The sequence below is a fragment of the Panthera onca genome, chromosome A1 (genome assembly GCF_046562875.1).
Source record: "Panthera onca isolate mPanOnc1 chromosome A1, mPanOnc1 haplotype 2, whole genome shotgun sequence".
Lineage (NCBI taxonomy): Eukaryota > Metazoa > Chordata > Mammalia > Carnivora > Felidae > Panthera > Panthera onca.
In genome coordinates this window covers 29,202,922-29,227,659 of record NC_138339.1, presented here as the reverse complement: position 1 = coordinate 29,227,659, position 24,738 = coordinate 29,202,922, and the positions used below count along the sequence as shown (strand labels likewise).

Here is a 24,738-nt window from a genome sequence, read left to right as displayed (position 1 = left end):
TGTCTGGGCTTTTTAGTTGTTTCAGGTGAGAGAATAATTTAGTTCATGACATTTCATCTCAAATCACAGAAGTTCTGCAACCCTTCACTTAATTTTTTTAAAAAACTATTGTGTTTATTCAAGTAGGTACTCTACAATTAGATTTTAAGTGTGTATTTCCTTGATTAAGGGCCTTTCAGAGAATCAGGTAGCTAGAACCTGAGAGGTAAAATAAAAGATATCATTTCCCAAAATGCAAGTGAAGTGCCTCTGAAATAAAAATGGAAGTCATTTAGAAATTAGAGTACTGTTTATAAGAATTAATGTAGTCATCTACATTTATCTACCTATTACATAAATATTGAGAGATAATTATCTGATTCTCATGTTTCTGCAATTCTTTATTTTGGACTATCTTCTCAAAGATGTTTATGTAGCAAACAGCTTGGAAGTTAGAGATAGAATCTTGTAGAGCGGAAGACAAGATTGCCTATAAACCTGGTATAAAAAAGATTTCTCCCTCTGGAGCCAAGGTCAGACTTTTTGCTTTGTTTGCTTTTTGGCCATTATAAAGGATTCAGGTTCTGTAAACTCCTGTAAAGCAACCCAATGCAAGTGTGGGTGTCACTTGGTCATCTTTTCATTGCCTGTGGGAATTTGGGCCTGAAAGACTGGTACAAATATTTTGATGCTTATGCCCTTTGCTGTGCTGTGAGTAATAAAGTCTTTTGTCTCTGACCCAGGAATCTCATATCTTCTGCCAGCATCCATGGATCTGTGTAAGGTTAGTTTGTTTGCTTGCAAAGAGGGTAACATACCAGATTCTTTACAGAGTTGACAGTGATAAAGAGCATATTTACCTAGGCTACTGGCAATTTGACTATGTTTCCTTATACCAACAAGAACCAAACTTACAGAAAGTGGCGGAGATGGAGGGACGAGGACTATATGGGAGGAATCAAGATGAGTGGCAGCTATGGTATGACCATGTTCTGTGGCTTATAAGAAGTAAAGCATCATAAAGAAGTAAAGTAAAACACCAGGTGGTGTTACTGTATTATACTTATTAAGGGATCTGAGGATATTCAGCTTGGAGAAGGGAAGACTAGGCAGAGCAAGATAGCCATAATCAACTATGTGAAGAATTTTGAAATAAAGAGTAGAAGTATGTTTACTTATTAGTGAGACCTAATCCTCTTTCTAATCTTAGGTGGGTGCTGCCCCTATAAGAGATGTAATCCACAGTTAGTGGGAAAGGAACTATTGCCAAAGACAAATCTCATGTGTATATCACCAATAGGCATTCTGTTTAGGATAAGAAAGATAAAAATGTACAAGTTCAAAGGAAAGAATCCCCAACCTTGGGCAAAGGGCCAAGGTGGGGCTTCAAGGGGTTACTCCTGTTGTGCTGTCCTATCCCCTCTGGCCTTACAACTGCAGTGTCAGACTTCTTACATCCTAAGGCTTTCTTTCCTTAGGTGAGAAGTGCCTGAGGCTTTATTTAATCTCCTACACCCAGCAGTCTTCAACCATGACTGATGAAAACTCGTTCATAAATCTTCAGCTCCTTTGCATCTTGGGTTTGGTAGCTTCAAAGCACACGTTCTAACTGATTCTTTGTGTTCCCAACTTTATGCTCCAGTTACTTCCAGCAGAAATGGACTCTATCATGCACTGTTTATTTGCTGCCTTCTTTTTCCTGTCTCATTTCCCATCTCTTTACTGGAATCACCTCTCCCCCTCCCCCTCCCCCTGACTCCTTGTACTTGAATCTTTTTATCAGGATCTGTAACCAAACTAAGCAGGTAAAGGGAAGGGGATATGGACACACTGAAATAATTACATTTGACGAACCATCCCACTAAAATTTGTACATCAGAAAGTTGATAATCCCCTCAGTGAGGCTCTGCAGCTAAACTGTAATGCAGTTATTGGCAAGAGGAATGGGTTTTTTAAATGTCCCTTAGGACATGTCCCCTTTGAAGGAAAAAAATGTCCTGAAAACCGTGGTGCAATGCCTGCTCAGGAACATAAAACAGATGTCTTTAAAACCCTATCAGTGAGGTTGGGAGTCCAGAGGGCTTTGATGGCTCCAGCCTTGTGCTTTATTTGCTTGCAAGATATTTTATATTTGCCAGAGCTTCTGGGGTTGCCATAGTATTTGTAAACAAAACTCTGTGGTCAACAGACTCTGGGGTGGTACAACAATGCTAAGGGAAGTTTGGGGAAGGCAGGGTGCTCTTGCTGGGAAAGAGTCTTGAAAAATGACATCTTGAAAAGGTCATAGAACACAAAGCAATGGAACTGGCTGCCTCCAAGATTGGGATCAGTCACATCGACTCGGTTCACTCCCTTTCTTTCCTCTTCTGGGTTCTTCTCAGCAGATGCTTCCATAATGATGGGAAAGAAGTTAAAATCATATGAAGAAATTTCCCAGGTGCCATGGAGGGTGTGGCGAGAGAGACCTCTGGGTTTCTGATAATTAATAATCAAATCTCTGCTGAGGAGCTCATAACTGCCTGCTATTCTCTCTTCTTTGAAAGATATTAGTTGCACAAACATTTATCACACAATTGCAAAATGCTGAACTCTGCAACAGATAGTGGGGAATATAAAGATGATTAAGATACAGCTCCTGTCCTCAGGAGGCCCCTGACCAGCAGGAGACACTATAGGGTGATGAATATGATCACAGCAGCACCATTCACAGTGGTCAGCAGAGGAGAGAGTGGGTAACTTGGTGGTGGGTTGCATCCTCCTTGGAGGGCAGGGTGGGCCAGAGACCATAGGTTTTACTGAGTATTTACTATGTGCCAGGCACCATTCTAAGTATATACATGTATTAACTAATACCAAACTGCACAAGTACTTTTATCCCCAGATAAGTGAACTGAGAAGTTAAGTAACATGCTTAAGGTCACACAGCTAAGCCAGAATTCAGTGCCCCAGACTTTACAGTCTTAACGACTACATGGTGCTGCAAAAAAACCATTTCCAGGGCTCAGCATAGGAAAAATTGATGTATATTAGTGATCTTTTTCCTTTTAAAGTTTATTTATTTATTTTTAGAGAAAGAGAGAGTGCATGCAGGCAGGGGAGGGGCACAGAGAGAGAGAAGGAGAGAGAGAATCCCAAGCAGGCTCCATCCACACTGCCAACACAGAGCCTGATGCAGGGCTTGATGTCATAAACCGTGAGATCATGACCTGAGTTGAAATCAAGAGTTGGACACCTAACCAGCTGAGTCACCCAGGCACCCCAAAGTTTGTGATCTTTAACACATTTTACAGGTGCTCTGGTGGACTATAAACTAGAGTCCCAGATGTGAGACTAGGATCTAGGATTTCCCAGGGCATTAGAGTCCCTATCAACAAAATGACCACAAAGTTCCTATTTCAGGAAACTGCTTCTAGAACCTGTTTAGAAATCCCTCTTCTCCCGGGGCGCCTGGGTGACTTTGTCAGTTGAGCGTCCAGCTCTTGATTTCAGCTTGAGTCATGATCTCAGGGTCATAAGATCAAGCCCCACATCAGGTTCTGCACTGGGCATGGAGCCTATTTGGGATTCTCTCTCTCTCTCTCTCTCTCTCTCTCTCTTAAAAAAAAAAAAAAAAGGAAAGAAAGAAATCCCTCTTCTCCCAAAGATGGCGACTAGGGTTCAGGCAGGTTGCCAGAGGTTTATGCATTAAAATGCAAACACGACAGGATCCTGAGAGTATAAAGAACAGCTTTATACTGTTCTTTATACAGTATAGAGAACAGTCCATAAGTCTTCCCAGAGCCAGATCATTGTCATTATCTTGATCAAGATCATTATCTTGAAAACAGAGACCCTTAAGAGTTTTGGAGCAGAAGAGTCCCAAACAGGACCTAGTGTGCTAGGGCTGGCCTGAGGCAGAGCCAGAAAGAAGCCATTTTGCAGAAGGAAAAATGCCTAGAAAGAATGAACATATACATAATCCAGAATAAGCTTTGTGATGATGGGGAGATTGGGTGGACCCCAGGCAAGAGGAGCCTCGATAAGAGCAAACAGAAATGACTAAGAAAAAATGGGCTTCTAATACCTAGGTGGTGAATACTCTGACTTGGCTGACTTTGGTTTCAATGAGGAGACCTGGGCCAGAGTGGGAAAGGGCCTTCTCCTTCAGGACCAGGAGGAGCTAGAGGAATGACCTCAGCCTTTGCTATAGGTATAGAACTCAGGTGTGCTGGACAGCAAGACAGTAACCTGGAGGGTAGGGGCCTTGTACCTGGCAGGAAGAAGGAAGACAGAGAGAGCCTGGATGGACCTGTTTAAACTCTAGCCAAGCTACTGAGTAACGTGCCACAGTGTTCAACTGTTCTCAGCGTGAAATTTCCTCATGCTGTGGCAGAGTTCATTTGGGATCTTGAGCTGACTGCATGTGCTAGACTTTGAAGGGCTAGATTCAGAGAGGAGAGGAAGAGGGGAAAATTGGCCCTGGACATGCTTGTTAATAGAGAATGCCTTTTACCCTCCTTCCTTCCCTACCTTAATTAAGAAAAAAAAAAAGTAGTAAAATGCACATAGTTTTAAAGGTCACAGAGGTCTATAAGATTAGTTAGGAGAGGGGCACCTGGATGGCTCAGTTGATTAAGCATCCAACTTCGACTCAGGTCATGATCTCACAGTTTGTGAGTTCGAGCCCCGCGTCGGGCTCTGTGCTGACGGCTAGGAGCCTGGAGCCTGTTTCGGATTCTGTGTCTCCCTCTCTCTGTGCCCCTCCCCTGCTTGTGCTTTCTCTCAAAAATAAATAAACATTAAAGATTAGTTAGGAGAAAAGCAACAAATTGTATAACATGACTGTCCTGGGAGGGACGTTGGGGGTCTGGCTCTAAAATATAGTCTTCAACCAGTCCTGTTTATTTCAGCTACCCTGTCTAGCTCCCCTCTTTCTAGAGGTACGTGCTGCTAATTTCCAAAACTTTTGAGGATTTCTTGGTGCAAACCAAATTGTTTCTCAGCTTTCTGGTTTAGGGAATACATTCATGTATTTTCTGTCTTCCAAATTTTTGCTCTTAGTTCCTTCTATCATGGACTATTGGCCTTTTAGATTTATTAAATTTTTTAATGTATTTTTTTAATGTATTTCTGAGAGAGGGAGAGATGGCACGAGCAGGGGAAGGGCAGAGAGAGAGGGAGAAAGAGGATCCGAAGCAGGCTCTGTGCTGACAGTAGACAGCCTGATGCGGGGCTCAAAGTCACTAACTGTGAGAGATCATGACCTGAGCTGAAGCCAAAGCTCAACTGACTGAGTCACCCAGGAGCCCCTGGCTTTTTAGATTTATGTCTTAAGAAAAAAATAACCCTTTATTGGCATTTTTAAGTGTATTTTGGGAGGAAAGTAGACAGTTGTGTTCCATCTGCGGATTTTGTCAGAAGTAACTTACTTCGATTTTTTAAATCTTTATTTGGTGACTATGAAAAATCAACTGTATGAGTCACTATGCGTGGGAGTCTCTCTAGTTGGTTAGTCAGTCAGTCAGTCAGTCAGTCTGTCCATCAGTGTCTTATCCCATGCCCAGGGATCCATCGTCTGTGTTATCACAATGCTTTTGGCTGATCTTGGTTTCAAAAGAGATATTAAATCAGATGGGAGGTGGGAGGGCAGAAATAAGATCACCTCATCATCTTTTAGGAGCAAATGGTAAATGCCTAGGCTCTCTTGTATTTTGAAGCAAGCCTTCCTCACTGATTATCTAGATCCATACCTGAAGATTCATATCATCAAAGAGACAAGCCATGGAATCTCCAGGATGTAGAGTAGTGGGGATAAAGCTATCCATTGGATAGATGCCTCCAGCTGGAGACCCAACAGGAATCTCCCTTCCCCAGGGCACCTGAGTGGCTCAGTTGGTTGGGTGTCCAACTCTGGATTTCGGTTTAGGTCATGATCTCACAGTCACAGAGCCTGCTTGGGATTCTCTCTCTCCCTCTTTCTGCCCCTCCCCTGTTCTCTCTCTCTCTCTCTTAAAATAGGTAAACTTAAACAAAAAAAAAGAACCTCCCTTCCCACATTGATAAACTGACTCTCTGTTATCACTTAGGCAAAGCCAATGAGTGGTGACAAGAAAGGGGAAGCTTTTGCTTCAATATATTGGAGAGAGCAGAAATTCTCATCTGTGTGCTGACAGGAACTTAGGGAAAGGAAGAAAATGCCTCTACTCTCACATTTTCCATTACCAATGGCTCCTTGTTTGGGGACACAAATATACTTGAGCGAGGACTACATTATGTGCCCTGAAGGGTCCTAGTCCATAGTGGACTCTTGGTGGTCAGTCTGCAGGTCCCGCAGGCATAGGATCCAAGAAGGTGGTGGGGGAGGGTGTGGAGAGTATAGATGCCAAAGGAAACTTGCCTAGCTTCCCAGGTGTGTTGACAACTGGCAGGACCTATTAGGTGTCCATAGTACCAGGGCAGGGAAGCTTTTCTTTGGGGCAGTGGCATATGTGATTTGATTCACAGCTTAAAGAAGTGGAACCCCAGGAAGCAGCACTTAGAATACAGCTTCTCTGGACACTAGCATTCCTTGGCTTGTCTTAGCCCCTCATGCCATGTGCCCCGCTTTAGAGCTTTCACTGCCAAGACTTGGAACAGCTTAGGATTGTCCCTTCTCAATGAGTCAGTCCTTCTCAACAGCCACCAGGAAGTTCAAGCAAGAGTGTTCATAGGAGCTGGAGTAACCTACCCAGGACTTATCCTCCATTCTCTGAGATCATTCCAGAGATTTGGGACAGCATTTCCCATGGAGTAGCAAGACTGGAGGAACAACGGAGGGTGCTAGTTAAAAGTGAATATCCCAGGACTCACCCCAGGTTTTCCAAATAGATAATTTCTTGAGTTAGAGGGGACACGCCTAGCCATATTCATTTCTTAGAAACAGAGTTCTCAGTTAATTCTTCTATACGCTAAACATTTGGGAAACTTTAGGCTGTTTTCCAACTTGATAAAAATCTCCTATGTTTTAGGCTTTTTCCCCCAAGATTTGATCCAGAGCATCTGGAATGGAGTGTGGGACTTCGTATTTCCAGCAGGTATCCCATGTGATTCTTACCAGAAAAGTTGGAGAAAGGCTAAGGGATGTAGGAGTAATGAGAGACAGGCCCAGGTCTTCTCTGCCTGGCTAATCCTCAGAATTACCTGAGGAGTTTAGAAAAGGTACATACAGGTGTCCCTTACTTTTCGAAAGTTCACAATTGCACCCCCTTGGTGTTTATGAAAGACCTACATTAGTACCGTATTTGTTTTTGCTACCTGGAAGAAATCCAGAGATGATTTGCACTTTTATGATAAACAACAAAACCAAAAATAGCGTTGAGCATTTATTTCACAGCAAGTCGTTATAGAGGCAGTGCACCCCCAGCAATGAGAGTGGCTTCGCCAAGCTCCTTCTCTGGTAGCTATACTTAGTATTTCAGCATCAGGCTGCCAGAGCTTTGGACTGTGCGAGCATCTGTACTTGAGCTCTATTTATTTTGTGTATCTGTCAGCAAACTGTGTCCTAAGGTATCAAAAAAGCCTAAGGGAGGTTATTCTTTGGATCTAGGCACTAAAAATTTTCCATATAAATTAATGATACTTGCTTCTTCACCTTACACCATTTTGGCTTACCAAAGATTTCATTGGAACATTCTACTTTTGGACAGTGGGGGAAATGGGTACATTTAGCCCATTCCTGATGATCGATTCAGTAGGTTCTTATCCATATAAGTATAATTATTATGCACACACCTGGGCTAGAAGTACCACCTATGCTCTCCGTCAAGCTGGCCCAGTTTCCATGAATTCCATGAATGCTTCCAGCAGGAAGCATTTGAAAAGAGTGTCTTTTCTGGAAAAGGAGTTCACTCAAGAAATGATGATGGAAGTTTACAATTGGAAATGGAAATGATGGAGATGATGATGCCAATTTACAATTGACATAGCACTTTTGCATGCTTTATCGAGTTTGATTGCCACATTGTACGGTTATGACGTAGATATTTTTACTCTGTTACCTTATGGATGAAGAGCATGAAGCTCAGAGAGGTTCTATAACCTGCCCAAAGTCCCACAGTTTGTGTGGGAGTAGGTGTGGGAGCAGCAATTTGTCTCTAGTCCCATTTAAATAAGTAGATGAGGCAAGAAAATTAACAAAGGAGTATTTGCCCAAGGGATTGGGGTAGCATTGGTGTGGGTCTCCTCTGTGGGTGAAAGGCTCTGTGGGGCTTGGCCAGAGAAGAGGAGGAAACAGTTATGATGCTAGTGTGCTCACTTTTATTTGTTCCTGGTGCCACTGGTAGCCTTCGGTGAGATGTTGCCATTGAGGTCTCCCACTTCTCTGTCTCCCAGAGTCAACATGACCTAAACTGGCCTACACTCTGCTGTGGCCAGACCGAAGGCCACACTGCAAACCTTGACCGAGGGCATGGGGAGTCAGGGCTACACAGCTTATTTTTCTTTATACAAAGGCTGCTGGCCCTTTGAGGACTAGTCCTTGTTGTCATTAGCTCCAGTGAATGTGACCAAGTGGACCTACCCGCCCTGACCATAACGACAGTGACATAACAACCGCTGACATTTCACAACTTGTGAAATGCTCCAGAAGTTAGCAAGCTTTGTGAGAGGTGGACTTCTTTTTCCTGTGGCTCATCATTGGAACCCCCACCAAACAACTGCTAGATAAGTATTTATTAACAGGAACAGGGACTCTAGCAAGATCCTGTGCTAGGGCCTAACTCACAAGGGTTAAGACCAAGGGATAAGAAGACCCTCTTGTTCACATGACTGAGACTGGATTCCATTGGACCCCGCCTTGTAGTCTTATTCACAGGAGAACAATCACATCCATCCCAGCCCTCGAGGTCCTGGGGGGAAGCCAAAGGTTCAGAGAAGAAAGAGGGACAAGGGGCCTCAACACCCTGCTTGTTATCTGAGCATAATTTGCTTGCTGTTGTAATGAAGAAGAAAACAAGAGGAAGGGGTGAAGTGTGAATAGGAGCAGGCTGCAGAGTGATCCAAGAGTGGCTGGCTCCCTGGAAGGTTCGATTGTATTGGCCTGTATTTCACTGGCTGCCAACTTATTCTGATCCAAAAATGGCATGGGATTGTTGGCACTAGAATCCTCCTTACCACACACTAGGAAATAATCCCAAATAGTTGGAGCAAAATGTGAGGGTGAGGTTTGGCTAGGTAAGGGGAAGGAAGGAGCAGAAGGGTGCAGGGCAGTGAAGGAATTCAGAGTCTGGAAGAGACCATATTTGTTTTCCTATCTCTTTCATCAGTGAAGTCACAGGCCCCGGAGCGGCATGACAAAGGGAAGAATGAGGGTAGAGGCAGAAAAAGAGAGTGAGAGCAGAAGAAGAAAAAAATCTGTAGTAAGGAAACTGACCCTGAGGAGAGAGAAGGACGTGGCTCGGCTTCTGGGCATGTCTTGAGTGGATATGTGTGTGCACGTGAACACACACACACACATTCACACACACCTACCTCTTTGCCAGCTCCAAGCCTGCTGCAAGTTAGCCAAGAATGAATTTTTAGATTACTCATCTTAACCATCCCTTTTATTTTATTTTGAGATTTTTAAAGTTTATTTATTTATTTTGAGAGAGAGACAGCGTGAGCAGGGGAGGGGCAGAGACAGAGAGAGAGAGAGGGAAGGAGGGAGAGAGGGAGGGAGAGAGAGAGAATCCCAAGAAGGGTCTGCAGGGTCAGCACAGTGCCTGACGAGAGACTCAAACTCACGAAGTGTGAGATCATGACTTGAGCCAAAATCAAGAGTCAGATGCTTAACCGACTGAGCCATCCAGGTGCTTCACCATCTTTTAAAGTATAATTAGCATTAGGAACATTTTTTTTGCCTTTATGAGTCCTTTCCCTTAAACCACATTAATGTATTTGTATCACATTAATAGATAATTTCATGTTTACTTATTTTTTTTAACCTCACAGCCACACTTCTGATCTCTAACGTAATACTTTTCATGGGCAGGCAAAGTATCGTTTCATTTATTTCCTACTCCACACCCCGGAGAACCTGCATGCTCCTCAGCATATGTCACGTGCTTCATAAATGACTAATTGGTGACATCTTCACAGGAAGGAAAGATTCGTGGCTTTCCTGGGCGGTGTCAACCAGTAGCTGGGCTTGGCCAGGGCCCAGTAGCAGTTCCGCCAGGGTGATTCTTACTCTGTATTCTGGAATGTTCAGCCTACTTTACAGTCACTTGGTCCCACAAGGTTCAGCATCTTTTCTCATGGCTTTTCTCGCAACCCAGCATGGCTGTAGCTTGGAACCCTGCTATATGACTGGCCTTGCGATATCCTTTCCAGGACCGTGTTCTCAGTGACACGGTGTTCTCACACAGTACTTCTGGTACTTCGGCTAATCTGACTTCTTTGGCTGGGGCCCAGTGGCGGCCTCTGTAACCCTGTTTCTGAGCCAAGGAAAGTCATGTTATAGCAAAGATCTCGTGAAACAAGAATACCCAACTACTCTTTGAAAAGAATTTCAGAAAATTCTGAGTCAAGCTTGCCATCTGCTGAAACTTTTTTTTTTTCACCAGCCCCACCCACATCGATTAATGAGATCCCTAATCCACTCAGAACCTCATCCCAGCCTCCTCTCCATCTCCTAAGGGAGAGGGAACATTCACCTGCTTGGAGTTTATACTGCAGAGAATTCCTAAGGAAACCTAACAAAAGGTAAATGAAAGGAGAGGCTCAGGCAATTGGATCCTTTCAGACTCACCACTGAAATTCTTCTAACCCAGGAGATGGCCATATTGGTGCCTCTACAGAGGACATGGAGAGACCAGGGTTGTTGGTTCTGGGAAATGAAAAATCCCAGTGCTGCTGGGAGAAAGCTGAGTCCGATTGGCTAGAATCCTGCTCCTAAAGATTCTGGCTCAGTAGGACTGAGGCCCACCTGGGAATCTGATGCAGAAAGTCTAGAGACTGTGCTGTGAGAAACCCAACATTTGTAAATCCCAAGGGCAGATGTTGGTCCTCAGCTCCTTCCATCACCCTCACTGCCATCACTACCACCATCTAGGAAATATTTATCATCTGATGGCCCAGGTTCGACTCACTGCAAAGCTAGCACATTCCTTGCTAGACCACATAAAATTCCAGGGACCCCAGCAGCTGCAATATACATGTATGCATGTGCACCTGAAATACAGTAGTGAGACTGAGGAACTGAACATTTCATGTTATTGCTTTTTAACTAATTTTAGTTTAAATGTAAATAGCTACATGAGTCCAGTGTCTACCATGTTACATAGGGCAGAATTAGAGGCAGGGAGGAAGAACCTGATCAGCTCCTGGCTTTGGATCAGGTCACTGTTTCCAAAATCAACCCATTGGAAAGTACCAAGTCTAACAGCTGGGAGAATCTGGACATACTTAGAATAACTTGGATGATATGTGTGAATTGACCATTTCTCCCACCCCTCCCAGTACACAGCATGGTATGACCTTGATGATCACCAACCTCCTTCCACTCATGGAGGTCCTATACTGGAAGGGTTATGTTGCCTTTCTCAGTAATCCTAGGAGAGCAAGGATGGGACTTTGTGCTACTGAGAATGAGGAAAATTGAGGGTGATAATGAAGCCAACCCTTTGCGCTACTATAGCTGAATTGTTTGACCAAACCCCAACAGTGTGGTATAGTAGGGAAGGGTCTGGGCCCCAAAGCTGGAAGCCTGGGTTGAATCTTACCTCTGCCACTTGACATCTGCATAACGTTGAGCAAATTACTCCTTAAACTTCAGTTTCTTCCTCTGTAGAATGGGGATGATAACAATAGTTCCAACTTCATGAAGTTGCAAAAGTTTAGCAGTTCTTATATTCTTTAGTCTTCTGACCCTTTTCCACTCTGAAAAACTGATGACGACCCCCCCCAAAAGGACATTTTTTGAGTTAAATCTCTACATAGTATTAGAAATAGAAATAAGAACATTAAAACATATTAATTGATTTAAATATAAAACCATTACATATTAGCATAACTTATTTTTGTGTTATTTTCTGAAACAAAAGTAGTGAAAAGTGTGACATTGTTTTACATTTTTGCAGATCTCTTTCATGTCTGGCTTAAGAGAAAACAGCTATGTTCTTATCTCTGTGCTTCTGTGTTCCTTCTGTGGAATGGTTATGTTATGTTTACACTGTGTTGTTTTGGTCAAAGTATATGGTGAAAATTTGGCCTCACTCGGGTTTTTAATTGGAAAAGAGAGAAGTATTTTTATAGTGTTTTCAGATAATTGTGGGGCTTTTTCTTTGCTACGTAAAACTTGAAAATCGAATGGTTTTTAAAGATTAATTGCAATGTGGAATCTGAAACCATCAAACTTTCCATATTTTTCACACTAAAATCTATTGTTTTAGCATGTACTTTTAATGCATCTTTTACCCATGAGTAATTTCATAATATCATGAATTAGTCACTTGGGAAATATTGGCTCATTAAGTTATGCTGATTTTCCAAATGTTATATTTTATTATGCAGTATCAAAAAAGCATAGTTGATAATCTCACCTCCAATATCATCAGAAGTTTTTAAGTATTGGCAATCTTCTAGGACAGTAGTGTTTGCATTCCTCTTGTGGCCCACAGATCTTAGGTTTATCCAAAGAGTAAAACAAGATGAAGATGGCAATTAATGACATTGTATTTTTTTTAAGTTTATGTTTTTATTTTGAGAGAGAGAGTGAGTGCAAGTGGGAGGGGCAGAGAGGAGAGACGGAATCCCAAGCAGACTGCACCAGTGCAGGGCCTGATGCAGGGCTTGAACTCACTGACTGTGAGATCATGACCTGGGCTGAGATCAAGAATCAGACACTTAACCAACTATGCCATCCAGGCACCTCTAGGGTTTTTTGTTTTTGTTTTTTTAATCTCTCTCTGATTGTTGTTTTTTTCCAGTAATCAATTTTGTTATATTTGGTATGTTTACATTTTGAAAAACCTTATGGGAAGATTGTCCATTTTTTATTCAGTAACCCGGGATATTGGAGTACATACTTCTGTCATTTCTATACAGTCCAGAGATGAAGGATTCAATGAAGAATAATCAGATTTATTATAGAGGATATCTTGGCACATAGTTAGAATGATTTTGACTTCCATGTAGAAAAAGAAGTAAGATGATTTGTTCAGTAGCTAGGTAGGTGCTATGCCCAAAACTTTAGGCATAACAAATCACCTCAGATCTAAGTGGCTTAGTACAAGGAAAGCATTTCTCATTTCTTGTGCTTTCTGTAGGTCAGGAATTTGGGAATTGTGCAGCTGGGCAGTTCTGGCTAGGGGGCTGTATAAGGTTTTAGTCAGACGCTGGCTTTCAGCAGGAGGCCCCAGTCCTTCACCATGCAGACTTCTCCATAAGGCTCCTTGAGTGTCCTGATACATGCCAACTGGCTTCCCCCAGAGCAAGTGACCCAAAAGAGGGTAAGACAGAAACCACATGTCTTTTACGCCATAGCCTCAGAAGTCACATGTCATTTCTGCAATATCCTATTGGTTATACAGATCAGCCCTTTTTAATGTAGAAGAGACTCTACAAGGGTGTGAATATGAGGAGAGAATTGTTGGGGGCCATTTTGGAGGCTGACTATCACAGGCTATTTTAGGTATAGGGTTGCGTTTTCCACCTGTAGAGGCTTTATCTAGGCTTCATTACCAAGGAGCTTACAGAATACCTATTCAGGAGCATAGAAACCCACACAACTTAGTGTCAGACCAGGGGACCCATTTCCTAGTGAGGGAGATTGGGAGCAGGGCCATGATAATGGGGTCCATTTTTGTATCGCATACTGCACCATCCAGAAGCAGCTGGTGTCTTAGGTGGCACCACAGTCTTCTAAAATTGCAGCAGACACTCCAGCTCAGAGCTAATACTTTGGGATGATGGTCTGTCATCATTCAGCATGTGGTATGTATATTAAGCATAAGCCTCTATATGATGCTGTGTCACCAACAAGAACAAATGGGTCTAGGAAACAAGCAGTGGAAACAAGAGTGGTCTCACTGGTGATTTTTATGTTTCTTGTCCCTTTAAGTCTATTTCTGTAGAATTGAAGGTCTTGATCCCCAAAGTAGGAACATTTTTGCAGGGTACACAGCAGGGTTCCCATTGAACTACAAGTTACAGTTGTGTCCAGGTTCCAGTAGGCAAGAAGGAAGTCCTCATACTGACAGTGGTAATTTACTGTTAGTCTAGGTCCTCTGAAAAGCAGACATCATGGCAGGATTAGACATGTAGGGATTTTATTGGAGCAAACGCCAAAGGAAGAAAATGAATCATGTGAGGTTGGGAGAGTGGTCAGACTGTGATGCAAGTCTGATCCGAAGGAAGTGGAGAGGAAACAAAGGTTGGATAGGAGGGTCCTAGACCGCTGTGCAGTCTTCAGAAGTCTCAACAAGGCCACTGGGAGCCCTTAACCCAAAGTCAGCCACCAGAGGAGTCCCATGTCTCCCAGGAAGGGCCACCATAGTATCCCCACAGTGCCCATTCATTGGCCAGGAGCAGCCTGTGGGAAGTGCAGCCTCAGATTTCAGAGCCAGCACCTGGGGCCCTTGGTCAGTTACACTCCCTATAGTTGGAGTTCTGCTGAGTGCATTCTCATGGCTGCCATACTGATCCTGGTTCACAGGAAATGGTAAGACTGCTTTTATACAAGAAGGAAATGAGGAATGCCATGTATAACCTCCTGGTGCTTCCTTGCCTCATTACAACTGTGAATATATGAATATGTGTGCATATTATGTGCATAGGATTATAAGAGCAGGAAGAAAAATATGGGAGGATACAAATTAACTTGTGAACATGGCATGGAAGATAATATTGATTTGTTGATGGAAGCCATTCTTGATCCCCTTTTCCACAGCCACTTTCCAGTCAGGGATGGCCATGTGACACAGTTCTGGCTCGAGAGACATAAGCACAATTGTACTGGTTGTCATGTCTCCACCCCCTCCCCCCCCCCCCCCCCCCAACACTGGCTTCCTCATCAGGATATGTGCTCAATGCATGAAGCTGGAGCAGCCATTTTGAGGCAATGAAAGAAAGGCCAAAACGATTGCCAGCAGTAGAGTATCTTTAGAACTCATTATGAGAACAAACTGGACACCTATGTTTTACTCACAGTAAATATGTATTCTATCATATAGGATAGTTTTGGTTATGTGAATTCATGTGGTGAAGGGGTAAGTCAAGGCTTAGAAAAGCAAATATAAGTAAGACCCACTTAAAAAAATCATACATATGATCACATGTAATCATTTACATGCATAGGTCTATATATGTTTTGATAGATGTAAAAGCCAATAAAATGATTAAATATTAAAAAAGTAATAATGTCAATTTAATCTATTTTTAAACTTTACTGGCATATAACTTATATATTTAAATTTTCATTATTTTAGTTATACCTTATTTAAACATTTTTAATATAGTACATATTTTTTCTTTGCCAGATCTTGATTTTACTCATCTTAAACAAAACAAAAACAAAAACTTAGATTCTGTAGACCTTCTTTACTGTTTATTTTCTAATTCATAAAGTCTTTCCTTACCTTTGTCATTTCTTTCCTTCTACTTATTTTTGGGATACTGTGTTCATTTTCTAACTCTTTGAGTTGAATGCTCAGCATTAATTTTTAGCTTTTATGTATTTATTTTTGTATGTAATAAATCCTGGCCAAAACATGAATGTTGGTCTAACGCAATTAGTGATGGGCTCCCATTTTCTGTCCAGCCCCTATCTTAATCAGGAGGCAGATTGAAGTTCTCATCCTCTTTATAGGTGGGAGAGGGCTGGGCAAAGGTGAAATGGCAGGCAATGGAGACAGGAGGTGGGTCCTCAGCCAGTTACTCCCCCCAGAAGTCTTGTCAGTAGCAAGCTCCAGTAGATGATCACCACCAGGTGGTGCCCAACCTCAATGGGGACCATTCAAGAAAGGGGATCTCTAGATCTCCTTGCCCATGGACTTCTTTTTCTTTTCTTCTTTTTTTTATCCTTTCTTTATCTTATTGTATTGTTTTTATTACACTATTCCTCCTTATGTTTCAAATATTTTACTGGTTACAGTAAAAGTTTTATCGTGCATACTTCACTAGTTATTAAATCTTTATTTGTTTTCCTTCCCCAAATACAAGGATTTAAGATACCTCCTCACATTTCCCACGCCATTGTTCTTTAGTATTTCCTTTAACTTGCTTTTGGCTCTTCCAAATTAGCTCTTATTTTTGTTACTGTTGTTTCAACTCAATGCTCATTTCTCTGCTCATTTGTTCCCATTTATTTTAAGATTCAACTTGTGTTTCTTTCTAAAATACATTCAATTAGTAGCTTTTCCAGCAATGGATGTCAGGGATAAATTTCTTTAGGCTTATTTTTAAAAATACCTTTATTTCATCCTCATTCAGGAACAACAGCTTAGTTGGGTATAGAAGAGAAACTCTTCTATTTTTGCTACTGATAATTTTGTGGTCAACCTACTTGTCATTTCTTTTAGGTTTTCTGTCTTTTCAGGAGCTGTTAAGTGTTTTATTTGTTTGTTTGTTTGTTTAAAAGTTTGGCTCCAGGGTGCCTGGGTGGCTGTCAGTTAAGCATCTGACTTCGGCTCACATCATGATCTCACTCTTCCTGAGTTTGAGCCCCACATAGGCTCTGTGCTGACAGCTCAGAGCCTGGAGCTTGTTTCCGATTCTGTGTCTCCCTCTCTCTGACCCTCCCCCATTCATGCTCTGTCTCTCTTTGTCTCAAAAATAAATAAATGTTTAAAAAGATTTTAAAAGTTTGGCTCCAACGTGTGTATCTGTATGGCTTTTTTGTTTATTTTCTTTTATGCTACTTGGGACTCAATGGCCTTCTTAAATTCTGGAAAATTCCCTGCTATTATTTCTTTGAGTTTCCTCAAACCCCCTTCCCTCCATTCTCTTCTGTAATTTATATTTGATTTAGATTTAAAAATCCAAATATATCAGTCAACTCTCATGGTTTCTTAAACTCTCTTTGATATTTTCTGTTCTTATTTTTCTGTGTTTTATTCTGGATGATTTTCTCATCAATCTACCAGTTCACTAGTTCTTTTTAAGTGCATCTCCTCTGCGATTTAATTTGATTTAAAATTTTTAATGATTTTACTTTTCAGTTCTAGAAGTTCTACTTGATTATTACTCAAATTGCTCACTTAAATTTTTGAGTCCTTTCATTTTGATTTTTGTTGAGCTTTCTTTTATCACCTCAGTTTAAACATACTTATTTTGCTGTGTCTTTCAGGTTATTCTGTTATTTTAGTTCTTCGGCTCATTATTCTTCCATGTGTTGTATCAGCTGATACTCTTCCCTGATACATTTTCATTATGTGGTTAGTACATTTTTACTGTAAGCTTTTACTTTTCCCTTTGTTAAGAGTTCCATTCACCGTGGATTGTGGATAATTCTTTACACAGCAGTTTTGTATTTATTTCACTCCAGGTTCCCATGGTTTACACTAGCTTAAATTCATACCCCATACTCAGGTTTGGGATTTGGGTTTGGTACTTTTCACAAGATGAATATTTTTTCCCACTTGAGCCCAGAAAAGATAACTTGCTTCCTTGTTGTTGCTCTGGACAGTAGACAGAGTTCTTGAAGTACTCCATTCAAGTCCTGGGAGGATTTTTGGAGTCTCAGTTTTAATCAAAGATCTCAGTTTCAGCCTGAACAGCCTCCAGGCCAAATTTACTGTGGGACCTGTATCCAGTTCTGATTTTTTCTTGGTTCCTTACATGTCAGCTGGAGCCCCACGTCTCTGGTTTTGAATTTCCTTTTGTTTCTGGCACCCGGGAACTGTCTTGGCCTTTTTGAAGCTGTGCATTTTAGAGTTTTAAAATATTTATCCAGCATTCCATGTATTTGTAGTGGGGAGGAGTCTTTGTTGTCAGGCTGCCATTTTACCAGCACTGAAGGCCTTCCATACTCATGTTTTGGTTATGCATTTCTCACTTAAATTAATCTGGACAAATTCCCCTGATCTGATCTCACACCCCAAAGAAGTTGGATGAACCAGGAACATAGAGTGGCCTACTTGAGTTTCCTTTTCCATTTCATTTGCATTATTTCTCAGAAACAATCAAAGAAGGATGGAGCTGGGAGGGACCTCTTATCTGTATGCTCATTATCAGATGAGGAAGCAGGGCCTAACTGGAACTCTGGATTTTGGATTCTATGTCTGGAACACATTCAAATTTGCTAGCTGGAGCTGAGTGTAGAAAAAGGGGCTCTGGACTTGGACTCAGAAAACGGAGATTTGCAGCCCAGGTTTGCCACCTAACAGCTGTAGGATCTTGGACAAACCACTTAGCCCTTTGAGACCCAGTATGTTATCTTTTAGATAGAATAGAGGCAGAGTACATGGGATTTTTGATTCAGCAAGTGTGAAAGGTTTTGGGATGTAGTAAGCATTAAAGAATTCTTTCTTCCTTATGGTTAAGATACCCCCATACCCTCTAAGAAATATCTCTTTGCAGCTGTTCGTTTTCACAGAATCTGCCTGGAAAAAGCAGATTTATCAAACTGAAGGTGTAAAATTGGGAAACAGGAGGTTATTTTTCTGTTTCTCTTTTTTTCAACTCCTGAAACTTCGTTCCTAAAGGCTAAGCAAATCTGTCTTAAAGAGTTATATACAGGCTATACAATTGTTAGTGAAGTCATTGCAATCTTAAAGTGATTTTCATTTAAAGTTTCACATTCACTGGTTTCCCATTGATTGGCCCATGGCTTTCTTGTGGTGATCACAGAGTGGATTCTACACCAGGGGTTGTTAGCAAACTTGCTCTGTAAATGACCAGATAGCATATATTTTAGGTTTTGAGGGCCACAAATGTTCTCTGTCACATATTCTGGTTTTGTTTACAGCCCTTCAAAAATATAAGAAACATTCTTACATTGTAGACTGTACAAAAACAAGCCATAGGCTGGGTTTGGCCCACAGGACTGGCTGTAGTATGGAAGCCTGTTGTGGACTGACATAGCCTTCTGACCAAGTCCATGAAGACTTGACTTCAGCAAATCTCACTCAGCGCTTAGGGGCATTTAGCCTAATTACCCTACCAAGTTTGTGCAACCATCCTTTGTCCTGCACCCTCTTTGTCCTCTACCCCACCAGCTCCTGATTTTTTAGACTAGTTTCCTAGAGGAAAGAGAAGGACCGCTCATTGGATCACTCATTGATTGGATTTCTATCCGTCCAATCAATGACTTTTGCTTTTTGATCAGAAAGTGATTTCCTAGGTGGTTAAATTAATGCTTCTCAACATTTTCTATGACATGGCACATTTGGAAAATGATGTAGTTTGTACAGCTCAGGACTGTGGGATTTGGGGTGGGGTGGGGGGAAGTGAACAGAAGAAGGTTGAACATGTCCAGAGACAACTCATGTCCAGAGACAACTGGGCTTCAGGACTCCAAATACCCCAGGAGATCTGACGGGGTCAATGTCTCAGCAAAGCTATCAGGAATATAGCAAAATAGTGATAGGCATAGTGAACTTGGAAATCAATCCCATATTTAAATCCTGGCTTTGCTTCTTGCTAATGATATGACCTTGGCAAACTTTTTAACGTGCTCTCTCTTAATTTCCTCCTCTGTAGAATGAGAATAATAATAGAAGTACCTATTTGATAATGTCTATTTTCATATAAAAATGTGTATTATATATCCATGTAATGCCCTTAGCAAGGTGCTCAGTTATTAATCCTAAGTAGAACGCATTCTTCTTCTAAGTCAACAGTAGTTTTGCATTAAATGAATTTTATTTATTGAAGAAAGTCTCTAGGAACTAATAACTTCTAGCCCTTTGAACTTTAGTTTAAAAACTAAATAGTTTAAAAACTATTGTTTTTATTATAAAGTTTTTTTTTTTTTCACTTTGTCTTCCAAATTTAAGCCTTTGTGGCCTGCATTTTTTTTTTGTGAATCTATTTTTATTGTTCAAACACTCAATGTCAAGGAGTTCTGGCCAGTGATGTACAGAGAACACCATGATAAGTAGCAATCTTCAGTTCTTTCAGGCCAGGCTCCCTGCTTTCTAGACACTTATGTACAGCAATCCAGAAAGAGTTAAGCAATCATATAGGGTAAGAATTAAACAGAAAGTATGAGATGATCTGAAAAAGTCTGGCACATGGCGTGGGTTTGCCATATATCAGATAAACACTTTAAGTAAAACTTTGGGTTGAGGAATGTGCCGTTAGAGCCAGCAATCAAGTCATTAATAACCACAATTTGCCAATGGATCTGCAGCGGAGCCACCTGTGGGTAATCAGGCCTTGGCCATGCCTAGAGAATGTATCCTCTGTCTCTGAGGCAGCCAACCCTTCCAGGGCTCCTGGGATACAACTGCCGCCATAGCAGTAAGAGAGCAACAGTGTCAGGAAGTGAAAGATCACCTTACAAGTGGAAACCACAGGAATCCTGGGCAGGCAGAAGTAATCAGGAAAGTTGTGTTTTGGCAAGGTGACATGGGTCAGCTCTCCCGGCCTCAAGAAGAGTGCTCTGAGATCCGTGTGACTTTAATCACATTCAATCACTCTGTGGTTATGGGATGGCTGGTTGCAAAGTGTTCACAGTGCATTTTGCTTCATTATGCCTAGTACTTTGTGGGGGTGAAAAAGCAATGGAAGAGTTCATTCCTTCACCTAAGACCCTAAAATTGGCTAGTAGGTCAGACTTGACACATATACAGCAGTTAAAGATACAAGTGATGGGGCCCCTGGATGGCTCAGCAGGTTGAGAGTCCAACTCTTGATTTTGCTCATAGTCCCAGGGTCCTGGGATGGACCCCCATGCCAGGCTCTGTGCCACGTGTGGAATGTGCTTAGGATTCTTTCTTGCTCTCCCTCTGCTCCTCTCCCCCGCTTGCATGTGCTCTCTTTCTTAAATAAAATATTTAAAAAATTTTAAAAATTAAAAATTAAGATTTTTTATTTAAAAAATAATTTAATTTATTTTATTAAATTTTTATTTAATTTAAAAATTAAAATTAAAAAAATATATAAGTGAAAAATCTCCAGAAACAGGAACTCTAGGCTATAGGTCCTCCAAAGTTCTCCAGAAAAAACAGTAACAATAAGGATCTGCAATAAAGAAGGTTTGTGAAGCTCCAAATACTTCATTCTCTCCTGAAGAGTCACAAAGATGCGACCATGTTAAAGGGTCTTAGAAGTCCCGCAGTAAAGAATACAGTGTAGCTATGTTTGTTTTTTTTTTCACATTAAAACACTCATAATTGAAGTATTTTTATTTTATGTACCATGAGTTGGCATTAAGATAGGTTATCTTGGATATCTTCAGTTAAGGTAGGGATCTTGGATGACCCATTCAAGGAAGTTCACTTAATCCAACTTAATGAAGCCTATATCCTTCGCGTATTGACGGAAACACTGGCGGCACATGTTGAGGCCGTATTTCCGGATCAGACCGTGCCGGTTTGAGCAGACGCGGCAAGAACGAGAACCCTGGCCAAATTTCCTCGGATGGCTCCAGTAGAGCTGCTGGTGACCCATCTTGCTCTCCCGGAGGCAACGAGGCAAAAGGCCAGGGTAGTTATGTTTAACAGAGTTTCACAAATGTAATTGACCTTCGTACCCACCTTCCCACTGCCTGCAGTGATCTGGAGTTCTTTGATTCTTTGGTTGAAAGGAGATACCAACTCTAGCTAAGAAGAACAAAAGTAATTTTCTGGAGAAATCCTGGAAGCTTATGGAATTGTCAGGAAGACTGGAGAAGCAAGCTGCCTCCTCATGTGGTTTCCTGAGAGCCAACATGACTTAGATTTACTACTTAAAACTGGATCACTGTGAAGGCTGGAGGGAGCCTTAGATGTATGTCAGGGACTTCATAGAGGAGGAAGCTGAAACTGACAGAGGGGAAATAGCTTAATTCAAGTCACCTTGCTGGCCATGGGAGTGTGAGGTAACTGCTATTTCTACCATACTACCTCCTCTCTTTTATTCTGATCTTTTCTTTGGAAGGATAAGGGGTGTTCTTTTAAAGCACTGCACCCCCATTCCACATGAAAAGGAGGAGTCTACATCCTGAATGTTTATTTGGCAACCAAGAGCTTTTCACTGACATTTATTTCCACCTCTACCTAACCCAATGGGAGACTTGTATTCACAAAATGACCAAATAGATGTTTTAATTTATTTCTCTCTTATTTCCAAAATGGAAATATTTTGAGGTAGCTTAACACATTCCTAAGAAAGTAATTGTGTTGGTCTTTTGAAAGTTGATAGTTTTTTTGGTCATGGTTCATCTGAGGTTAGAGGTTCAACAGTCATTACTTCCCTCTCTTCTCTCCCCGTTACTCCAAATATGGAGTAAAAGTACTCATCGTAAAGACTCAACTTCTCCGTGAAACACATTCTGCTACTTCCTTGCTCTCCTCATCTAGAATTGCCAGATTAAATACAAGGACTCCCAGTTAAATTTGAATTTCAGATAAATGATGAATAATGTTTTAGTAGAAGTATATCTCAAACGTTGCATGAGACTTATACTAAAAAAGTGTTTGCGGTTTATGTGGAATTCAAAATTAACTGGGGATCCTGAATTTTTTGAAAGTTTACTTGTTTATTTTTGGAGAGAGAGAGGGAGAGAACTCTGACAGCGCAGAACCCGACACGGGGCTCAAACTCACGAACCCTGAGATCATGACCGGAGCTGAAACCAAGAGTCGGACGCTTAACCGACTGAGCCACCCAGGTGCCCGGGATCTGGTATTTTTACTTGCTAAATCTGACAAGTGGAGCAAGGTTTTCCCTGGGTGACACCGATGGGATTGCATCTTGTCTTGTCTCCCTTCTCTGACTGTGCAGGCAAAGCTCTCAGCACTGTGTCTGGCAAAGATATAGCACTCAATAAGGGTTAATAACTTTTGTTATCACTGTATTCTGCAGCTACTTTTGCCTTTGTTCTGGTAACACTTTTAACACTTTCTTATCCTTATGTGGTTTCATTTTGCCTTCTTTATCAGTCTGCAAATCTAATGACAGGAGGAACTGTGTTTTTATACCTTAGCAACTGGATATTGTTGGTGCTTAATAAATGTTGAATGAAAAAAAGAAGGAAAGAGAGTCACTTGCACAAGAGGTGATAGAAGAAATGCTATAAAGGGAATATTGAAGCTACATATCAAATAAATAGTGTTTTTCAGTCACTTTTGGCATCTGACCGTCTTGATGTAAAATCTTAGGTCCGCCACTTAATATTCATCTGATCTGGGACAAACTGTTTGTCATTTTCGAGATTCTAGCTCCTTATCTGTGAAATGGGGATAATGCATTTCCCCAGCACTATGAGACTGTTCTTGACTCGGCCACTGAGAGAAGAATCAGTCCCAGTGCCCCTGGCAGTTTTGGGGGGACTTCCACACGTGTGGGACCTCACCTGCCTTTAGCCAATTTGCCACATTGATGCGGTATGAGCTGGATGCAGACTGATTCTTACAGGGTGGTTTCCTAGAGGAAGAGAACCTACCTTTTAAGGTACCCCTGCTTCTCTCTTTCATCCATTTCTGGAGAGAATCTTCATATACTTGCTTCTCTTTCTGTCTTTTTCTGTCTTCTTCTCACACTTGTGTTTCTTTTTAATTTTTTGCCTTTAGTGAGCAGTGACAGGCCTCAAGTTCCAGAGTGTCCTTTTTTTTTTTTTTTTTTTTAGCACCAAGCAGTGTTTATTTCTTCTTTTCCCTGCCTGTGTGAGAAAGGAAAGGCCAGAGGGCTGAAGTTTTTCTGGCTCCCTCATCTGGGGGAGCCCTCTCTCCGTGTGTGGGTTTGTCACTGGGGTACACATCCTGCCTTCCAAAACATTTTGGACAGAATGCAAGTCTTTTTTTGGTGACTCCGAATTATCATTATGGACGGTGGCTTTGCAGAGACCTGGGACTTTGAGATTTTGACTAAAAAAATCAATTTATAACAGGAGGAGGAAGAAAATTTCCCTGCTTAACTAAGTGGGAGTTACTGTAGTTTAATCAGAGACTTTTAGCTCCCTTCACCAAAGGAAGACTTTCACCCAAGAGCGGGTGGTCCGTAGGTAATGCAGGACCTTAGCTCAAAGAGACAGTTTGTCAGAACACGGTCAGCACCCTACGGAAGTATCCCAGTTTGAAAAGGGATAGCTGTGCTCTGGGAATGAAATTTGCCTTGAATCTCCCACCAAAGCAAAAAGGCAAGCCCAGAGGGAAGTGGTTAAAAGCTGCGAGCTCTCAAGAAACTCTCTCGGTCCCAATCCCAGCTTTGCCTCTCACTGGCCGTAATATCTTAGGAAAGATGCTTAACTGCATCTGTAGGATTTGAAGAATAACAGCACCTACCACACAGGGTTCTTATGAGGATTAAATGACATCATGCAAACGAGTAAGGATGGTGCAGAGGCATTTAATAAATTCTAACTCTTATGACTCTCATTCTATAAAGAAAAATGAGTAACTGGTGGAGTCAAAATTAGATTCCAACTCCCACTTTTTTTTCCCCCCATTTCAGCACAGGACCACTGCCCAAAGGAGACAGGGGAAGTGGAATGTGGGGGCATCAACGGGATCCCCAAAATTATATCCCTCGTTACAAATTTCACTAATTGGCTAGGATGTAGGTCTTGCTGCTAAAAACCAGAATATCAGTGGCTTAAACAAGACAAATTTATATTCTTATCAAGAATCAGACCAAGGATAAACAGTATAAGGTGATGTGGCAGCTCCATTGCATCAG

General features: G+C 41.6%; 2 protein-coding genes across 2 annotated transcripts in view; one reads left to right on the top strand and one right to left on the bottom strand.

Annotated features, from left to right (window-relative positions):
• The window catches only part of RANBP3L (RAN binding protein 3 like), a 283,923-nt gene that overhangs the window by 57,122 nt on the left and 202,063 nt on the right, over nucleotides 1–24,738 (top strand). The gene's annotated exons all lie outside the window — the stretch shown is intronic.
• On the bottom strand, nucleotides 21,249–21,565 carry LOC132680748 (small ribosomal subunit protein uS14). Its single transcript, XM_060634499.2, has one exon. It carries the CDS (start codon nucleotides 21,529–21,531, stop codon nucleotides 21,361–21,363), a length of 171 nt encoding a protein of 56 aa, XP_060490482.1. The 5' UTR covers nucleotides 21,532–21,565; the 3' UTR covers nucleotides 21,249–21,360.